Here is an 18,936-nt window from a genome sequence, read left to right on the forward strand (position 1 = left end):
TACACGAATATGCCCCTTATTTTGTTTTTGCCTTGACTGCCACCTGCTTAAATTAAGGGTTAATTACATCCACGTCTTAAAATTTGTCTTTTTTTTATTTGCCATTTTTCTGTTCTCTTTAAATACAAATACTTTCTCTGTTTAATTGCTCTATTGTTCTTTTTTGCAGGTTTCTGTAAAGTGCAGTGATCCAGTGAAAGGGAATGTTCTGTCAGTTTGTCTGCAGTAATACTGGAATACTGTGACATTGAATTAAAACAATATTCTGTCCTTGATGAAACAGTTTTCACATTTCCTCTAAAGTACAAGGCTTAAAATAGAATGTTTGTTCTGAGTCAAACATGTTTACAGAGCTATGCCTGTTTTCCTAGATATGATGTAATATTAATACCATGTTGTCATTTTTACGTTTGTGTACACACATTTTTGGAAATATGCATGCAAGACAATTTTGAACATAATTTTTACATTATTGGCATCACAATTTTCTGTTTTTCCAATACAGAGAAATTTGTATTGAATTTTCTCAGTAAAATCAACACAATTTACAGAGAAATTGTATTTCTATACAAGGATATATATTGAAGGATATATTGATTCCTTCAATATCAAAGCAATCATACCTTTGATATTGAATCAAAGGTATGATTCCATACCTTTGATTCAATAAAAAAAAAACAAATGCACATAGAGATCCACATTCAGGTGATGGTTGAAATGTAGACAGGGGGGGGGCTGTTTGCTCAAACTACAAGCCTTTGAACCTTTATACTCTGATGATAGGCTTGACATTAATAATGATGTAGGTTATCAAAAGACAGAAAAAAGTTGGACACATTAATGTGTTGTCCCAAACATTTTATTGTAGCTTCCAGAACAGTTTTTACAGAAAACTGTGCCACTTCAAAAATTAAAAACAAACCATGGTGGCATGACAATAACTTATTCACCACAGTCACTGTCCAGAGAAGAGCAGCAGGTCTGCAGACTGAAACAAAGAAAACATGGACAGAGGCAGCCAGTCAGCCTGCATCACTCATCAGTGATGATGGTCCCTTCAACCTGCCTGCCTCACGGCTTATGGCTTTAGAATGGAACGTTTCTTAAAACAGGCTTCATGTCGTTTCTCTTGACTTTTAGAAAGGTTCATTTTAAAAATCTAGAAGCTCTTTTAGTAAAGTTTGTAATGTTCAACACTAAAAAGGTCTTTCAGTTCACAGCCGCTTACAAAGAGTGAGGAAGTAAAAAATGACCGGTTAGTGTTACAGGACAAAAACACAGCTAGCACACATCCCAACAACGTGACGGGGTTAGAGGCACCAAAGCCCAGCTGCTGCTTCCGCTGCAGGGACTGGACCGGGTCATCAGTGTCTCTGATTGGTAGTGAGTCAGTGGATTTCAGCAGAAGCTCAGTGATGGATGCTCAGTTCACAAGCCGGCTTCTGCAGCGTTCAGAATACAGTTCTGTATTCGGACATTAAAATCAATCATGGTTGGATTTGTAGGAAAATATTTCATCAGGTTTGCATGTCATGAAGGTAAAAGAGAAATGGTGAAATAATAAGAATTATCCCATTAAGACAGAAACGGGAAGTTAAACAACACAATTCGACTCAGAGCCAGTTGAAGCTATCCAGTATCAGAAACTGGTCTGAAAAATGAGCATCAGTTCATATGGGCCTGCATTTCAAACCTCTGATAGAAGCACATTGACATTTAGCATTTGGAGCATAACTCCATCCAGCAGCACTCGTATCCCACAGGCAGACACATTTAACGATAAATCAGTTGTTCTCATACCTGTTGTTGACTATTGGGAGTAAAATCACTTGATCAAGCCTTTTCAAACATTGCACACTACAAAACAAGTAATAAAAGTATGTATAACTTGTGCTGACATTGCATCTGGTTAATATCAGTATCAGCCAAAACCAATAAAGTTGCATCAGGACACCCCTGGCTGAAGTTTCCTCAAAAACATAATGACTGATCAGTTTGACGCCCCATGAGTCAGAAGTCAGTCAACAAGAACGATTGGATGTCATGGTGTGAAAATGCTTCAGCCGGCCTGTTGCTGCATGTCTGACATGAGCTCAGTTCACACTTCATGACCTGAAGCTTCACTTTAAAACTTCTGACAACTTGTTTTCTGGTCAGTTGATACCAGAGAATCAAGAGATTACAGAGCAAATCAGTCACACTGAGAGGAGGAACAACAAAGACATCCTGATTACAAGGGCTCAGAAAGACCTGATTGGATAAACGCTCATCAGACAACTCAATCTCACACACATTCACACACACAGTTTTCTGTCAGACTGCAGGTCCTAGCATATGGCTCATCCAGGAGTGGTCATTTATCTGGCCTGGAGTGGGCAGAGGGAGGTGTGGTGGTGGTGGTGAGGTAAATGCTGCCTCACTTTTGCATAGAATCAGAAGTGGCCAGAGCTGACCTCAACATTTACATGAAAGAAGGAGCAGAGCCGACTGGACTGACTGGATGGACAGAGAACGAGGTTCTAGACAGAAATGTGCTCTGGCTGCATTCAGACCAACGTTTCAGATTAAAGTTTGACTTCATCACTAACGTTAATGAAACTGCAGCAGAATCTGGCTCTAAAACAAAATTATTATACAGAAAGACTCGAAAAATGAAGCTAAGAAATAGTTTGATATTGCAGGTAGATGCACACATATCCCAAACATTCCTCAAACTCCGAGCAACTTATGTTGCTAAATTAAAAAAAACAACAAACATCAACAAAAAAAAACCAACAAACAAAAAGGATGCAAAAAGGAATGATGAAAATACAGGATGGGGAAAAACCAACAGGAATACCGTTTTAGTAAACAATTTATCCAAAGTCTCACATTTTTACTAAAGGAACATTTTAAAAAGAGGAAGTAAAGATGGGGATGGGGTTGTCACGGAGACTTCTCTGTACGTGGAGAAATGCATGACTGAGTGAGCTCAGATCGCACTGATCCATCAGCACAGTGAGCGCTGCTGGCTCTACGTTTCTGCTGGGAGGAAGAAACACAGTTAGCAAATTCCTTCTGGTAGCTCGTTTGGTATCTGAACACAGTAAATACTGGCCAAGATTTATTGCAACCCTTCATATACATCCAAAGTTATTGTAATGATTTAGCAAGCATGTGTTTTAGCTAAACAGCAGCCTTTACAAGTAGTGAGAATGTCTCGTCTGCTGCATCTGAACCTTGTGATCTGAACCAGGTGTGTGTGCATGAGAGCAGCTGAAACACTGAACATTACATGTGAGGAAGGTCCAACCACAACACAGAACTTATGAAGAGGGACAACAACTTTTCTCTGAATTTCATCTGCACACGACTGAAGCGAAGCAGCACTTATGTTCAGTTTGGAATAAACATCTACAAGTTAGCATAGCACTAGCATCTCAGGTTTTTCACAGGATTTAACTCTAGCTAGCTTCACATTCTTGGACTAACAGATAAACTGATGATGTTGTTTATGTGTTGCTGTGGAATATTGTCTCTGCTGATCAGAAATTCAGTCAGAGGCATCTGTATTTGTTGTAAGACTGACTGCTACAGGAGACCCTTCCTGCCCACAGAATCACCAACCACAATATCTTTGAAGATACTTGGATGATAAGAGTTATGACAGCATTTAATTTTGGTAAAAAGTATTTTTGTAATGAATTTGAATTGAATATAGGGTTGGTGTGCAGTTCTAGTTTTCACCACTTTTAATTTTTCCCGTTTGTACAGCTGAGATTCTCAGAGAATTGAAAAACAGACACCAAAAAAATCGGCAGAGCCAGATAACCTGGATCCTTTTTTTCTAAAATTAGCTGCAGTTTATAGCAGAGCCACTGTCTCTTACTTTTAATCTAAGTCTAATATCTAATAAAATTCCTGGTGTCTGGAAATCAGCATTTGTTTTGCCTCTATTCAAGGGTGCAGAATCATCACAGGTAAATAATTACAGACCAATTTCCAAACTATGTATCCTAACAAAACATTTTTTAATTAGTTGCAGATCAATTGAATATTTTTTTTAGATTCTAATTGTGTTTTACAAAATGTACAGTTTGGTTTTAGGAAAAGACATAGTATTGTTACTACCACTTTAAAGGTTATGAATGATCTCATTCAGGCTCTTGATAACAAAAATCTTTGTGTTGCTCCGTTTATCGGTTTATCAAAGGCATTTGACACTAAATCATACTTTTAATTGACATTCTACACAGGATTGTTCCCTCACATCCAGCTACCTTGTGGTTAGCTGATTACCTGTCGATCAGAACCAGAGAGTCCAATTGGCCGGCTCCACTTCCTCTATTCGTACGGTTTTAAATGGTGTCCCACAGGGCTCAGTTCTTGGCCACTTTTATTCTCTATTTATATAAATAACTTGTGTGAAAATCTGTCAAAAGCTTTTTAACATTTTATGCAGATGATTTAGTGATTTACTGCTGTTCTTCATCACTTGTACAGGTAATACAGTTTTTGCTTTTACTATAGTTGAAGCTCGTTTACAAAATCTGAAGTTGGTTTTGAATGTGGATCAAAAGCAATTGATTTTTCACACTCTAGGAAACTATCAGAGATCCCTCCACTGCTGTAGGGACACAAATTGAGTTTGTCAGTAATTATAAATATCTTGGCTTTATTTTAGATAAAGAGCTTTCTTTTAAAAATCACATAGCAAATTTGCTATGAACACTGAAAATGAAGATTGGGTTTTATTACCAAATGGATGTTGTTTCTCTCTTAAAGCTAGAAGTAAACTGGTAGCTGCAACATTCCTGCCACTCCTGGATTATGGAGATATTTTATATATGAAAGCTTCGACCAAATGCCTTCAATCACTAAATACTGTATCGTTGTGCTTTAAGGTTTGTAACCGGTAGCAGACGTCTCACATCATGGTGAACTGTATGCAGAAGCTGAATGGCCTCTTTTAAGAGAAACAATCACCTGATGATCCTGATTTATAAATCTCTACTGGGTTTGGCTCCAGCAGACTTAAACTCTCTTTTACATAGATCTGTTAATTCCCATTCTTTATGTTCTAACATTTTTCTTTTGCATGTTCCACGTTGCCGAACTGAAAAAGGGAAGCCAGCTTTCAGTGTGATGCTCCTTCAGCCTGGAATCAGCTCCAGTCTGAACTCAACATGTCAGAACTGGTTTCACTGGACTCATTTCGAGTGATTCTTAAAAACAGGCAACGAGATTCTTTTAAACAGTGTCACTGTTTTTAAATTGTTTTATACTGTTTTATACTTGTGTACATGTATTAATTTTATTTTGTAACCAGGTTGCTGTGTATTGCAGACTTCTCCCAAGTCTGTCTTGAAAATGAGATCTTGGTCTCAACAGTTAAATAAAGGAAATAAATAAAATAAAATAGTTTTAAAGTTCTATTTGGACGGGTGACAGGACCTTTACCTGTGGGCTCATCCTTATGCTGTTCCTCTGTATCAGCAAAGTCTGCTGCTGCTGTGCGCGCGCACACACACACACACACACACACACACACACACACACACACACACACACACACACACACACACACACACACAGTGTAAGAAGTGAGCCCAGGAGGACCATTCAAATGGGAAGAACATTTCCAAAGAGTACCCACCTTCCTCTGCTTCCTCCTCTACTTCTTCTGTACCTATAGATTATCAGGAAAAACAGAAAGTATGAAGAGAATGGTGCTTAAAGTGCAGGAAGGTTAATAAACAAATTTGAACACCAGAAACAAACTCTGACTTCTTGACCTTCAGCTTGAGATTTTTCTTCCAAGTTCTATTCTCACCTGGAACTGATTGATCCTCCTCTAATTCTTCAGCAGTTTCCTGTAGAGCAGCTGCATCTGTGGCTTCTTCAACTTCCCCCTCCTCTTCTACAAGCCCCTCCTCTTCTACAAGCCCCTCCTCTTCTACAAGCCCCTCCTCCTCCATAGGCCCCTCCTTCTCTGCAGGCTCTTCCTCCATGTGTTCCGCCTCCTCCACAGGCTCCTCCTCTTCTTCTATAAGCTCCTCCTCTTCTACAAGCCCCTCCTCCTCCATAGGCCCCTCCTTCTCTGCAGGCTCCTCCTCCATATGCTCCACCTCCTCCATAGGCTCCTCCTCCCCTGCAAGCTCCTCCTGCTCATCAGCTTCTTCTTCTATGGTTGGTTCTTCTGAGAAAGCTTCTTTCTCCTCCACAGCTGCTTCTTCTTCTAAAGGTGCTTCTTGTTCTACATCAGCTTCCTCTGGGGGCTCCGTCTCCTCCTCAGCTACATCTTCTGAGCGTCCAGCTTCTTCTGCAGGCCCCTCCCCAGCAGACTCCTCTGAAGGAGCTTCTCTCATTTCCTCCACAGGTTCTTCCTCTTCTTCTGTGGTACCTTCGGTGAAAGTCTCCTCTGCCTCTTCCTCAGCAGGAGCATCCTCCTCCTCCTCCTCCTGTAGAACTGGTTCCTCCAGAACTCCAGCAGGAGGTTTGTCCTCCTCCATGAACTGATCAGAGTTCTCGGTTTGTTCTGCATCCCTGGCCTCCTTAGTTTCCTCCTCAGCTGCCTCCTCCTGAGGCAGAAATACTTCACTTTATGAAAAACACACCTACACTTCCTGTTTACAGCTCAAGGAAGTAGAACAGCATAGAAATGTTCATTAATTTTAGTAATTCAAAAGTAAACTGAAAGGTCCATTCATTAAACACAGAATACTGTATTTAAGCTTTTATTTCTGAGAATATTAAATAGATTATCAATTATAGCTAGAACCCCAAACCCTCAGAATATTCACATTTTCAGAGAAACTGAATTTCAGGTTTTCCTTTGCTGCAATAAATCCTCCTCAAACATGACAGAAATAAATGTCTGAAATAGAGCTGTTAGTTAAATTTGTATATGTTTTTATTCCAGAAATCCATGAGTTTCACTTTTAGAGCTGAATTATCAACATCAATCCTTTTTATGCTATTTTAATCTATAGATATGGATGTCTATAAGGCGCTTTACTTAATAGGTAGATTTCAAAGGCAGGATTTTTCTCCCTAGTATTTGCTAAAATGTGTAACTGCACACCTCAACCTAGCTAAGATATTTTTATTTACTTTATTCCACATCCAAACTTCCAGTTGTAATAGTCACATTAAAAAGCAGTTATTACCACCATGATGTAACAGAATGACCACATCACAGACCTCCACAGGTGCGTCCTCCTGTGCAGCAGGAAGCTCCTCCTCAAGCACCTCTGGGTCGTCCTCCATCACCTAAAACATCACACAGCCATGGAAATGTTACACACTTGAAATCAAACATTTAACTAAAACTGATAAGAAAAGTTCTGAACTGGAAGCAAGACTAATATGTATTGCATTACACAGGGGCGGAGCTATGGGGGGCCCAGATGGGAGGCGGTATATGACTTCAGGGATCCAAGCCTTTATATGTCTGAGAGGTGGAGAAGCTGGACCCTCACCTGTTGAGTACGGTGTATATAAAATCACAGAGTGATGCCCCAGTAGTTTATATAGTAGGCTGCCCCAGTCATTGTTGACTCATGGTTATGAAAACTTTAGGAGTTGGGTGTAAAATATTGAACAAAATGTTGTGCTACATGACTGCTTTATTTACAGTCATAAAGTTTACATTTAAACTCCCCCGGTCATTAGCCCCGCCCCCGGTCATTAGCCCCGCCCCCGGTCATTAGCCCCGCCCCCGGTCATTAGCCCCGCCTTCGGCCCGACACAGACTTGTTCTGCCACTGGTGTTACATATATATAACCTGCATTAAAAAGTATTATTCTGGGAATCTGGGATAAACTGTTTCTCCTCAATAAATACACAAAAAAGGAAAATACACTGGCTCCAGTCTTAGGGTTTTACTTCAGTAGTGAAGAATCCCACCCACTCTAGTGAACCTGACTGGGATTAATGCCCAGCTGGTGAGCACAGAATGTGTAGACATTAAGCTCAGCGTCCAGCAAGCAAAGGGCTTTGAGGCTGCAGACAGGCTGCTGTTTTAATGTGTAGTGCTGGGCATGGCCAGCTGTTCTAAGATCGTTTCTGATGACTTTCTTGGAACTAATTTGGGTCAGTTTCAGAATAAAACTCCAGCAAGTCAGCTAATAAGCTCCAGCTAGCTGATCAACCAGACTGTCTACGACCCATAATTCCTTTGGTTTCTGGTCAATCAATCAAACGACAAAACATTTCAGCTTCAACATGTAAGTAGACAGATAACATCCCAAAATAAAAAATGAACTGGAGATTAACTTGCTGGACTGTTCTAACCTCAGGAATCTCCTCAGGTTCTGGTTCTGGTTCTGGTTCCACCGTCTTAGGCTCAGCAGGTACTTCAGGTTCAGCTTCTAGGACAGAGAAGCAGAGAATTGTTCTATGTCCATGAAGCTTTCTGAGTCGGTCAGAACCCCCTCACAGTTCAGACCCATACCTGGATCATTAGAACCTGCTGTGTATGGTCCACATTCAGCCAATGGTGCTGATGTGGGACCACAGATTTCTATTGGCTGAATGTTCTACTATCAGCCCAGAGCAGGAGGTCAAACTCATTTTTATTTCGGGTCACATGAAGGTCATGTTTTTAGATCATGCGTGATCTAAAAACAGCTGGTTGTAGCAGAACCTACTGATCAAATGGTCCACTAATGAACTGTTAAAAAAAATTGACAAATATCTGTCTGCTTTTCATTAGTACTTGAAAGTTCTAATTGGAGGCCACATAAATAGCATTGTGGTCTGGATTTGGCCTGCAGGCCTCCAGTTTGACACCTGGCATAAACAATCACTCAACATCCCTGCTAACAACGAAGAGATCTACACTTATTATAAAACCATTTGCAGACAGTCACCTAGTGATGGCACTGCAGTCTCCTCTGCCACAGCAGCTTCAATCACATCCTCAGTCAGATCTTCCACAGACTCAGGATCCGGTTCAACTATGGCTGAGCAAAGATCAGGACATAAAGACAGTTATAGTTCAGCTGGTGTCTGAAAACCTACAATGAGTCACATGGATCTGCATCGCTCAGGTAAATACTGTTAATGCCAAGTTAAAACATTGCTAACCTGAAGCAGCATATAACGGTTTAGGAACAATGCACTAGTTTTAAATTTGAAACCTGTTATCTTTGGATTTCTCTGTAGATCCAACTAATGAAATGAACCCAACACTGCCCATGTTAGGACTGGTAACCGAGTGCTTCAGGATCTAATTCTAAACATTTTTATGTTGTCCATAATGTAATAACTGTTTCATTCCCTTCATGTAGAAATTTATGCTCGAGTAAAACCAATACATGCAAATCTAAAAACAAAATATAAAATTTGCAACAGTAAAAATAAGATCTGAAAATAGGTAGAACAGGACTGAAAATTAATAATAAGGAAAAGTCAAGTTCAAATATAAAAGGTACCCATGTGGTTCTAACCTAAATTAATTTGAGAGCCAAACTGTTACCAGTTCTGAAATGTATCAACACCTTGTTTCAGACAACAAAAATCTTAATCTGCTAAGCTTGAAATCCTGTGAGGAACAGTCCTGCTGAGGCCTTCAGTCCAGCCTGGCCCTGACCTGCTGCTGAGGGTCAAACCTGGAACAGGTGGTACCTTCTGGTGTTGGTTCAGGTTCCTCGGCATCCACAGCAGGAGCAGAGTCCTCACTACGGGTGAAGGCGTCAGCAGCCTTTTCTTTCAGTCCTATATTAAATAACGCACACATTGTTGGTAGGTGGCATGTAAGAGTAAAGAACAGATGAAGAGTGCACGTTTGTGGAATACTGTCATGTATGCAGAGCCTTTCAAAGGTATCCACATCATGTCATTTTTCCCCTCAGTTTGTCACATTATGACCAGAAACTTCTAGATTTCTACCACACCACAGCAAATTGTGAAGTAAAATGGTTGTAATACTGTATGGTGACTTAAAAAGGTCTTTAAAAAAGAGAGACTTTGTTAATGAATGAATAATTGATTTTAAAATACTGATCACTGGTTACTCAAAACTAAGGAAATCGGGGCTGATTCATTGGTGGTCCACTAGTCTGTTTTAACAACCAGCAGCTTGTCTTGTAGAGTCTTCTGGATTTACCTCCATCCTTCTTCCCATTCGGTTTGTTTGAATGGTTTTGGTTTCCTTTGCAGTCTCCCAGCATTTCAACATTCTAGTATTGTTAAAGTATGGCTCATGGAGGTACAAAAGGTAGAGGTATGGCTAACTTTGTCAATTGAATAATTTTATTTTTACCGTTTACAGTAGATTTTAACTGCATTATGTTTTTCCATTTTCTTCACTGTTAACCAACTTGTACTTATACAATCCAGGATTTCACACGTACATTTTTGTGTTAAAATGTGTAACTACAGATGCTACCCCAAAGTAATGTCAACAGAGCAGTGTATAGAAAATGAAATTGTAATGAAAAACTTGTAAAGTTTACAGTGAAGACCTAAAGCTGCTGTTAGTTTCCTGTGACAACTGTGTAAAACATGTTTTAAAAAATGCTTTACACAAGTCGAAACGTGAGGACATGGAATAGAAATTGAGAAGCATCAAGTCCCATAATGTGTTTGAAGCATGTGTGTTTTCTCTGATGCACGTCTGCTCTGAATAGAGAATGTTTACTGAGACGATGCAGTGGGATTCAGTGTTCTGCTCCATCCTGACTGGATATGAAACGTCATCATCCTCTGGCATCAAGTCTTCCAACTTCATTGAAATCAAACAAATGCTGATACATAATTTACTTGTGAAGATACAAAGAACACAAAACTAAACAAAAAATATATATAAAAAAAGAGTTTTAAACCAGTGAACGATCTTTATTGGCAAAAGAAAAATCTATTTATTCCATCTACCAAGCTAGGTCCATTAGATTCTTCAGTCTAGTCAAAACTTATTGAAAATAAACAAATCAAGTTTAAAAGTGCTTTGATGTGCTGTGTGTTAGGGATCGCAGATCATGACAAAAACAGTACCTAATTTAAGGTACTATTTTTTATTTTCCATCTATTATTTTAGGTGATTTTAGCTACAACATTAATGCTTCTGTAAATGTTAAGAATCAGAACGTAAAAATTATGACATTTTTAATAGAGAATTCTTTTTAATTCTGTGAAAACATTATTTATGGCTTGATTTTTTTCAGTCTGATCCATTTTTTGGGGGAAATTCTGTAGAAAGTCGACACAATTACTAGCAGAAACACTTCAGCCTTCTCACTGATCTCACCTAATGCTTTTGTGAATATTAATATTTTACACTCAGACACTTAAAAATCTATTGAGCAATTAGATTTTCTAAATTCACAAAAAAGTAAGAGCAAAATTAGATAATATGAGATGTTATTGAGGTGTGATTTCATGACTCCTTGCTCTGGAGTCACAACAGTGCAAATGGAAAGACTGGTTTCCATACAACGATCAGCTGACTGCACTGTCTCCATTTAAAGGGTCATATTTAAACAAAGCAGGAATAACAGGTAAAACAGATCAGGACCTATAGTCCCATCATTTAGAGGTTCTGGTATTTATTACACAGGTAACGACTATTCAATATAACATATATTGACTACCAGCCCACCAATCAAAAGTGGCTGGGATTGCCTTTCTTATAAAATGTACAGAGCTCTGAGTTTATTTTTTGCCTCCTTTAACAGATTTCTCAGCTCTAATTTTCTTCCATTTTTCTTTGAGAGTCAATTTCACTTTGTCTTCATTTCCCAGCACTTTTTCCCGTCTTTTCTTTGATTTCTTCTCCCTTCCCTTATCTTTGGTCTCTTCTTCCTTTTCCTCAGCCTTTTCCTTTTGCACTTTTTCCAGAGCCTTTTCCATCTCTTCTTTTTCCATCTTTTCCTCCTCCTCCTTTAGTCTGCTGGCCACTCTCTCCTTCACCCTAGCAGTTATTTCCTTCCTGCCCAGGTCCAGCTCCTTTTCCTCCTCTTCTTTAGCCAGCAGCTGCCTGACTTCAGCCAGAGCCAGCTTAGCCATCTTCTTGGCCTCCACACGCTCATGGATGATGACCAGCTGCTGCTTCAGAGCCTCCCGAAGCTTCAAGCCAACATCTCTGGGTGAAGGGGATTCTGGGACAGAACCATCAACAACACTGTTTGGTGCCGCACCAATCAGAGGAAGGATGAGGAGCAACACCATGCTCAGGTTCACAGCAGGCAGCCATGGGAAAATCGGTTTAAATTCAGGATGGCCATCCACAGCAAATATAGTTGACACCAGTAGTTTACATACACTGAATAAAAAGACATTTTTTCCCTCACTGTCTCAAGTTAAACCAGACCAAACTTCTTGTTTTAGGTTAATTTGAGTTACCAGAATTATTTCTATTTTCCAAATGCCACAAAAGCCTAAGAAACGTATTTATCAAGGTCTTCAAAATTTGAAGTTTACATACTTCCTCCATATTTGGCAGCATTACCTGGTCCATTCCATCGGACAGAACTGCTGGAACCGAGTCAGGTTTGTAGGCCGCCTCATTCTCTCGCTCTCTCTCTTCCCTCATTCTCTACAAGGTCGAGACCAGGGCTTTCTCATGACCACACCGAAAGTCACTATGTAACCTGGCTGTATCTTAGGATTATTGTCCATCTCAAGACAAATTTACAACCAGAGTTTAACTTCCTTTCAACAGAAGAACGCAGCAGCTGCAAGCATCAGTAAATGGTTCCCAGGATGAACCAGACTGGAGCAGCTCCATGACTCTCTTCCTGATATCTTGGTTCATTTCTGCTGACCTTCCCATCGTGTCAAACCAGAAAGCGGTGTGTTCCACGGCCTTGAAGAACATCCTCAGGTGTGACTCCAGTTAACTCAAATATGTCAGTGAACCAATCAGAGGTTTCCAAAGCCATGACATCATCATCTGGACATTCCCTCATCATTTATAGAGACAGTAAACATACAGTAAGCTTCTGATTTTGAAGACATCCATAAATAAATCTGACATTCTCATTTATCGATTCATTTATCAAGTAGTCATTCTGACTTAAAGAGGTTTTTCTGATTCCATTCAAACCATGGGTATGTGTTCAGTGTATGTAAACTTGTGGTTCCAATTTTAATCTGCAAATCTCAACCAACAAGTAAACTGAGAATTCATTCAAATGAAAACCAAGTACAGGTAGTTTTATTTTCACACTTCGTTTAGTCCAAGACCAAAACCATGCAGAAGTGGACTTTAGTCTTTTATCCATTAGTCCATGCTACACTTGAACACGGCACATCTTCATTCGTGTGGCTGTTGCAACTATACCTTTATTAGCTCCTCTGCATGGCCCTTCTGCAGGTTTATCATCTGATGTTGTATAAAAACAAGATAAGGAATAAAAAAACTGCTCTTATTCACCAAATATTTACTCTCGTCAGCTTTGCTTCCTTCGTGTTTCCTTCTCTCCTTAGCTGAACACACACACAAAGGGGAAGAGGGAGAAAAACAAAAAAAAACTAACCATGGCAATAAGTCATTTGATACTATATGCAGAAGAACACACAACAGGTGTTCATTACTGACATTTTCTGAATTTAGTGAGTCGAAACACTTCCAGTCCTGAACAATCCTCTGATCACCTCATGTCTTTATATTACACCTTTAAAAGTTCAGAACTCAAAAGCAACACTGACAAACATTAAATATGAAGATATACATTTTAGTTGAGGAAAAGTATCAGCCAGTCCCCTTGAATCATTGCTAAACTGTAACATAAAATAACTGTCAAGTCAACTACAAAAACACCAAGCATAAGATATCTGGTGTAACTAGGGGTGTAAAGAGATCTCGTCGTATGAGACATTAAAACTAGAGCTGCACAATGTACCATCATTCACATGTCAGTGTGTATGGAGGACCAAAAAAGTATAAATATAGTTTTTCCTTGTCCTTACACACAACTTTCCGTCAAGACATGTGCCGTATTTTCCACACTATAAGGCGCACCTAAAAACCTTCAATTTCCTGAAAAGCTGACAGTGCAACCTTATAATCAGATGCGCCTTATATATGGACCAATATTGAGCCACAACAGGTCTAGCAACTACGGTAAGCAGCTCCTGACTTCATTTTCGGTCGTAGAAGAAGAAGTGCATGCTGGGATAGTTGTCAGAACGCTGGTTTGTTAATAAAGTTTGATAATACATTTAAAGCCAGGAGGGGAGGGGCGGGGGGAGAGAGACAGAGACTGCAGCGGCAGCGTGTGAGTGAAACAATGACTGGGGCAGCCTACTATATAAAGTACTCGGGGATCACTTATTTACAAATGTAGATGTGTAATAATAGAGTACGGAACAAATCAGCAAACTAAACTGAAGGGTCTATTCTATGCGCCTTATAATAATATAGGCCATTCATTGAAGGTGCGCCTTATAGTGCGGAAAATACGGTATATGTTTCCTTTTTCCGTTTCCCTTAAACTAATAATAAATGCTGTATTCATGTTTCAAAATATGAATGAATGGAATCTTTATTTTGCATGGCTAAATGGTAGAGCTGTACTAACAACCCTGCCAGCATGCCTAAGTGGGCCCCATGTGGGGAAAAGGAGGGCAGACATATGGGTCCCATCTGGGTTTGTCTGCGGGTTCCACGGTGGCGCCTCATGGGTGCCCTAAATGGGTTTAGGCCACATAGGCCCACATAGGCATGCTGGCAGGGAAGTCAATGTAATGAAATCTATTTGAACAGTTGGCTTCACTAAGCACTGAGAAGTTATAAGTCCAAAAGATTTAATTAAATTTTAGATCCAGCTTTGTCATGAAAGTAGTTAAAACCACAAAATATTGCAGTAAATTTGAAGTTGATATTCCCCATCACAAATGTTAATAATCTGTAATTCGAGTAAATCTCATTAGATTTCCTTCAGCACAATAATTCTGCTTTCTTTGTAGAATAAATGTGTGGCTTTGTGTCTGGCATAAAATAATTTCATCAATCTGATAATATTTCACAGTTTAGTATGACGTTGAGATACATCACACATCACCAGAGGAAGCACCTCCAGCTGTGGTTTCCACATTCCTACAGCATTCTGGGTACTAATCATTCATGTACTATAACGTTTACATCTTGTTTTATTCCAAATACAAAAGGTTTATTCTTACTAGTGAAGAAAATTTGCTCAATATAAAACCAAAAGTTCTAAACTTGAAAGAGGCATAAAAAAGGCAAATATGCATGCAAACTATACAAGTGTGTAGCAGCTGATTTCAGCTCAGATTTCTGGCATGCAGCGGAGTCTCAACACAGTTCATGATTTTTAAAGTGTCAGCAGGCTTGTGCAGAAAATATACTCTGACCGGCCCAAAAAAATAAAAAATAAATAAATAAAAGAATTGCCACCAAAATGGTCACTGACATTTGTTCGGACCGCCCTTAGCTTACCGCTGTTGAGTTGCTTCGATAAGCTTCTGCAATGCCACCAGAGTTACTTCCATCCAATGTTGCATTAACTTTTCATCAAGATCTTGTATTGATGATGGGAGAGTCTGACCACTGCTTGTCCAGACAAAACATATCAAAGAGTGTCAGTGGGGTTCAGGTCTGAACTCTGGAGGACGATCCATACAGAACACTTCAGTGATCAGCCATCATTCATTTCTTCTGGCCACGTTTCTTTCTAAAAGACGATGCTTCCCCACTTTTCCTTCAACCGATTATAAAACCTTGGCAGTTCATAACTCAGTCATTTCTGCATCTATTTAGTCTGTTTCAAAAAGGCTCAAATTATTGCACCAAGCAGAGAAAACATCTAACATCTTTTACACAATGACAAGATGCGTCTTTCCACATGGTTTAAGACATGAGAACCTAAATATTAAATAATTTGTTGTCAGCTGAAAAATAGTTGCCCAAGCAGTAATTATGGAGTAGGAGGTTTGGACCAATTTGCTTAGTTAAATCCAGCTGGTGACTTTGCTTTGGCTAGGCAGTGTATGTTTAAATTCTTAAGGGCTGATGGAGAGAAAGTGAGAGCAGAGTTCCTGAGGGTCCTCTCCATTCCAAGGCTAAGGAGCTGACATCATAGGAAAAGATCGGCTGATGCAGGAATTCAGTCAGTAAAGTTTGAGGTCCAGCTTTCCATCAGTGTTCATCCTCTCACCCTCAGACTGCTGCAGCAGACGGCTGGCCAAGTCTGCCAGGGGCGCAGTCAGTCTGGCCTACGATTGGAACTAGTCAGTTCCAATCGATCTGCTCTGATCGATTGGAACTGAATCACAGTTCCAACCTGGCCTGCATCACTGGCCTGAACCTGAATGGGACTGGTGAGACTGAAGTGAAGGGTATGGGTTTGTACAGAATGGAGCTGTTCTTCACAAAGGAACTAAATTCCACTGAGAGAAAAGGCTGGGATAGCAAAACCCTGGCTTGGAGACGTTGGGATCTATAAAAAGTTTGAAATGATAAAAGACAGAACCTGCTAAAGCAGGTAGGAAGAACATTCTGCACTGTTCTGAGCAGCTGCTGCCATTGCTACTGGTTCTGTAGGCCCACTATGACGATCTTCTGACCCTTATTTCCATCCTCTTTAGCACCTCTCTGTCTGACTTCTTCCTCATCTTCTTCCTCCTCATCCTCCTGCTGACCATTCATGACTCCTGAGGTGCCATGATCCTCCTCGTCCTCCAGGGGCTCCAGTGGGTTTATCACAGCGTACAGGAAAGTGAAGAAACTGTTTAACCAATCAGAGCCACCTTCCTCCACTTCTTCTAACCAATCCAGAACCTGGGCTTCCCCCTGACCGCAGCCCAAACTGGTCAGGCCTACGCAGACAAGAGGGTGAGGGGGAGTTCAGGGACCAAATGTGTGGAGGTGATAACCAAAAGTAGTGAACAACATACATAAGGTGGAAAAAAAGAAAGTTTGATCAAATGAAGGAAAAAGATGTGCTGAGGAGGGAAGAGAGGATGGAGGAGAGGAGAGAGAAGGAGGGGGAGAAACAAACGGAGAAGGTAAGAGAAGTTTAACACGAAGGTTAGGTGGTGAGGGAACTGTTCACATCACTAGAACCAGTCAGACCATCTGCACAGGGAGCGCTGCCTGGGGCTAGAGCTAGGCTAACAGAAAGAGGGATGCCTATGGAGAAAAGAATTACACTGATTGCTATGTGCAGACAGCAATGGACACACAGTACATTGAAAGCTGAAGGAAAACTAAGGCTGGGCTTACTGTGACCTCACAAGGATACCAAATAATAAATCAAATTATTTGCTAAAAATGTAAATCTAATCTGCTTTATGGGCAGTGGAAGAACACCAGCAAACCTAATAAACATGTTATTTGGATGCTGAAAATAAATTGATAAATAAAATAAATAAATCCTATAAATAGGAGTTAGAACTCCTATTTATAAAGTTCCAATTATGTTTTCATGTAGACCTGATTCATGAATACATGTCTTAAAGATTCATGTGTAAAAAACCAAAATATGTATATATATTTCAACACATCTAAAAAGGACAAAGAGCCAATCTAACATTCCATTTCTGATGGACTGTGTGCTGTCGGTGGGGGCACAAAGGAGAACATTTATACATGGTCCAGAAAAGCATTTTACTCTGCTCCTTTATAATACAACATGTAGTATAATTAAATATTTATACTACATATTATTTGCAAAATTACTGCTAAGCATAATTTATGGTGTCAAGCCAGGTGCAACTGCTACGTACAGTTGCACTGATTGCTCAGCAGTAACAGGAAGTGACTGATTTTCTGTTTGAACAGCTGAACACAGTGGCTGGCAGATTTGGAACTAAAATCTTCTACAATCTTCTCCTGGTCTATTAACGCAGCATAGAGAGGTAACTGATCAAATGTAGCAGCTAATAGACAGTCAAAACTACGAGCTGGATCTGACGTGTCTTCTCATCAACAGTTTAAGCTGCTTGATTTCTGAAAGGACAAATGTGACTTTAAGGTTTGAAATCAACATGCAGCCGCTCTGCTTCTAAGCCACAGTGGCAGGCTGCATAAGGTCAGTCAACAGGGCTTTGATCACAATTATTTAAGAAAAAAATATCAATCAATTAATTGAATCAAAACATAATCATAATGTCATAATTTTAAGTTCTCGAAATTAACATTTTCTTAAAACTGTTAGTCCGTTTACATGAAGTCACTGGCCTCTGCTCTACCGTTTCCAAACAAACATGGCTGATAGAGCATCAGAACTTCCTGATGAGGCGCCTTATCAAACTTTTTGGATGTTAACTTTAAGTAGAGAAATGATGAATAGACATCTGGACACTCAGTTTTATTATGAACCACAGCAGCAAAGCACAGGAGCCTGGGGTTAAAGCTTAGTTGAGGAGTTAATGTGAATATTTAACTGAATCAAACTTTAAACACAAAATCCAAAAAGAATACAGACACCAAATGAAACATCATTTTAAAGTTAGTTTCTGGCTGTTTGGTTGTTTTTGACATGCATTTTTTCAGATGGCAATAGCAGCACGGGGAGGAGATGGAGACACATCACCTGCCTCATATTATACTGTCACAACATGGTGACAGTTTTAAAAATGTAAACAAAAAATATTTTTTTTTTAGAAAAGTTGCATACTGCAGCTTTAATGGTGTATAGCAGCAAGAACTTCCTCTGTTAAAGTAAATCCCTCAGAGTGTTTCTTCATATTCGCAGGCACACTGATTCATCTTTATGACTGACTATTTTAGCAAAATATCAGTGATGTACAAGAAATGCTTTAAAATGCAGTCGTAGCTTCTTAATGGAATGAGATCTACATATCGACCAATTTCGGTTCAATTTTGGGGGTTTTGGCAAATCAATCCAACAACCTGGTTTTATGGAAAACAAAATGACTTCCAACTGTAAATAGAATGATATTCACACAAAAGTTTGAAAGCTGGCGTGAGCCAGCTTGTCAGTCAGTCTAGTTTTATCCTGAAACTTTGTCAGAAGTGCTGTAAT

The 18,936-nt window shown here is 39.7% G+C and overlaps 2 protein-coding genes across 12 annotated transcripts in view; both read right to left on the bottom strand.

Annotated features, from left to right (window-relative positions):
* Positions 1 to 841: 841 nt before the first annotated feature.
* The window catches only part of LOC145547911 (uncharacterized), a 34,501-nt gene continuing 16,406 nt past the window's right edge, over positions 842 to 18,936 (bottom strand). For 3 of the 11 annotated variants that reach the window (XM_081598036.1, XM_081598037.1, XM_081598029.1), the window contains 8 exons: positions 9,611 to 9,700; positions 8,854 to 8,946; positions 8,276 to 8,352; positions 7,183 to 7,251; positions 5,813 to 6,560; positions 5,636 to 5,668; positions 5,440 to 5,490; positions 842 to 3,024 (listed from right to left, as the gene is read on the bottom strand). In XM_081598036.1, the coding sequence (XP_081454162.1) occupies positions 3,014 to 3,024; positions 5,440 to 5,490; positions 5,636 to 5,668; positions 5,813 to 6,560; positions 7,183 to 7,251; positions 8,276 to 8,352; positions 8,854 to 8,946; positions 9,611 to 9,700 (1,172 nt within the window). In that variant the 3' untranslated portion in view covers positions 842 to 3,013. The remainder of the gene's footprint in view (positions 3,025 to 5,439; positions 5,491 to 5,635; positions 5,669 to 5,812; positions 6,561 to 7,182; positions 7,252 to 8,275; positions 8,353 to 8,853; positions 8,947 to 9,610; positions 9,701 to 18,936) is intronic. The other 8 variants (XM_081598032.1, XM_081598034.1, XM_081598035.1 and 5 more) reach the window with 8 other exon arrangements.
* On the bottom strand, positions 10,216 to 13,218 carry asph (aspartate beta-hydroxylase). Its single transcript, XM_017310118.1, has one exon. The coding sequence runs from the start codon at positions 12,149 to 12,151 to the stop codon at positions 11,636 to 11,638; it is 516 nt and encodes a 171-aa protein (XP_017165607.1). The 5' UTR covers positions 12,152 to 13,218; the 3' UTR covers positions 10,216 to 11,635.

Source organism: Poecilia reticulata, chromosome 17, assembly GCF_904066995.2.
Source record: "Poecilia reticulata chromosome 17, P_reticulata-male-v2, whole genome shotgun sequence".
Taxonomy (NCBI): Eukaryota; Metazoa; Chordata; class Actinopteri; order Cyprinodontiformes; family Poeciliidae; genus Poecilia; species Poecilia reticulata.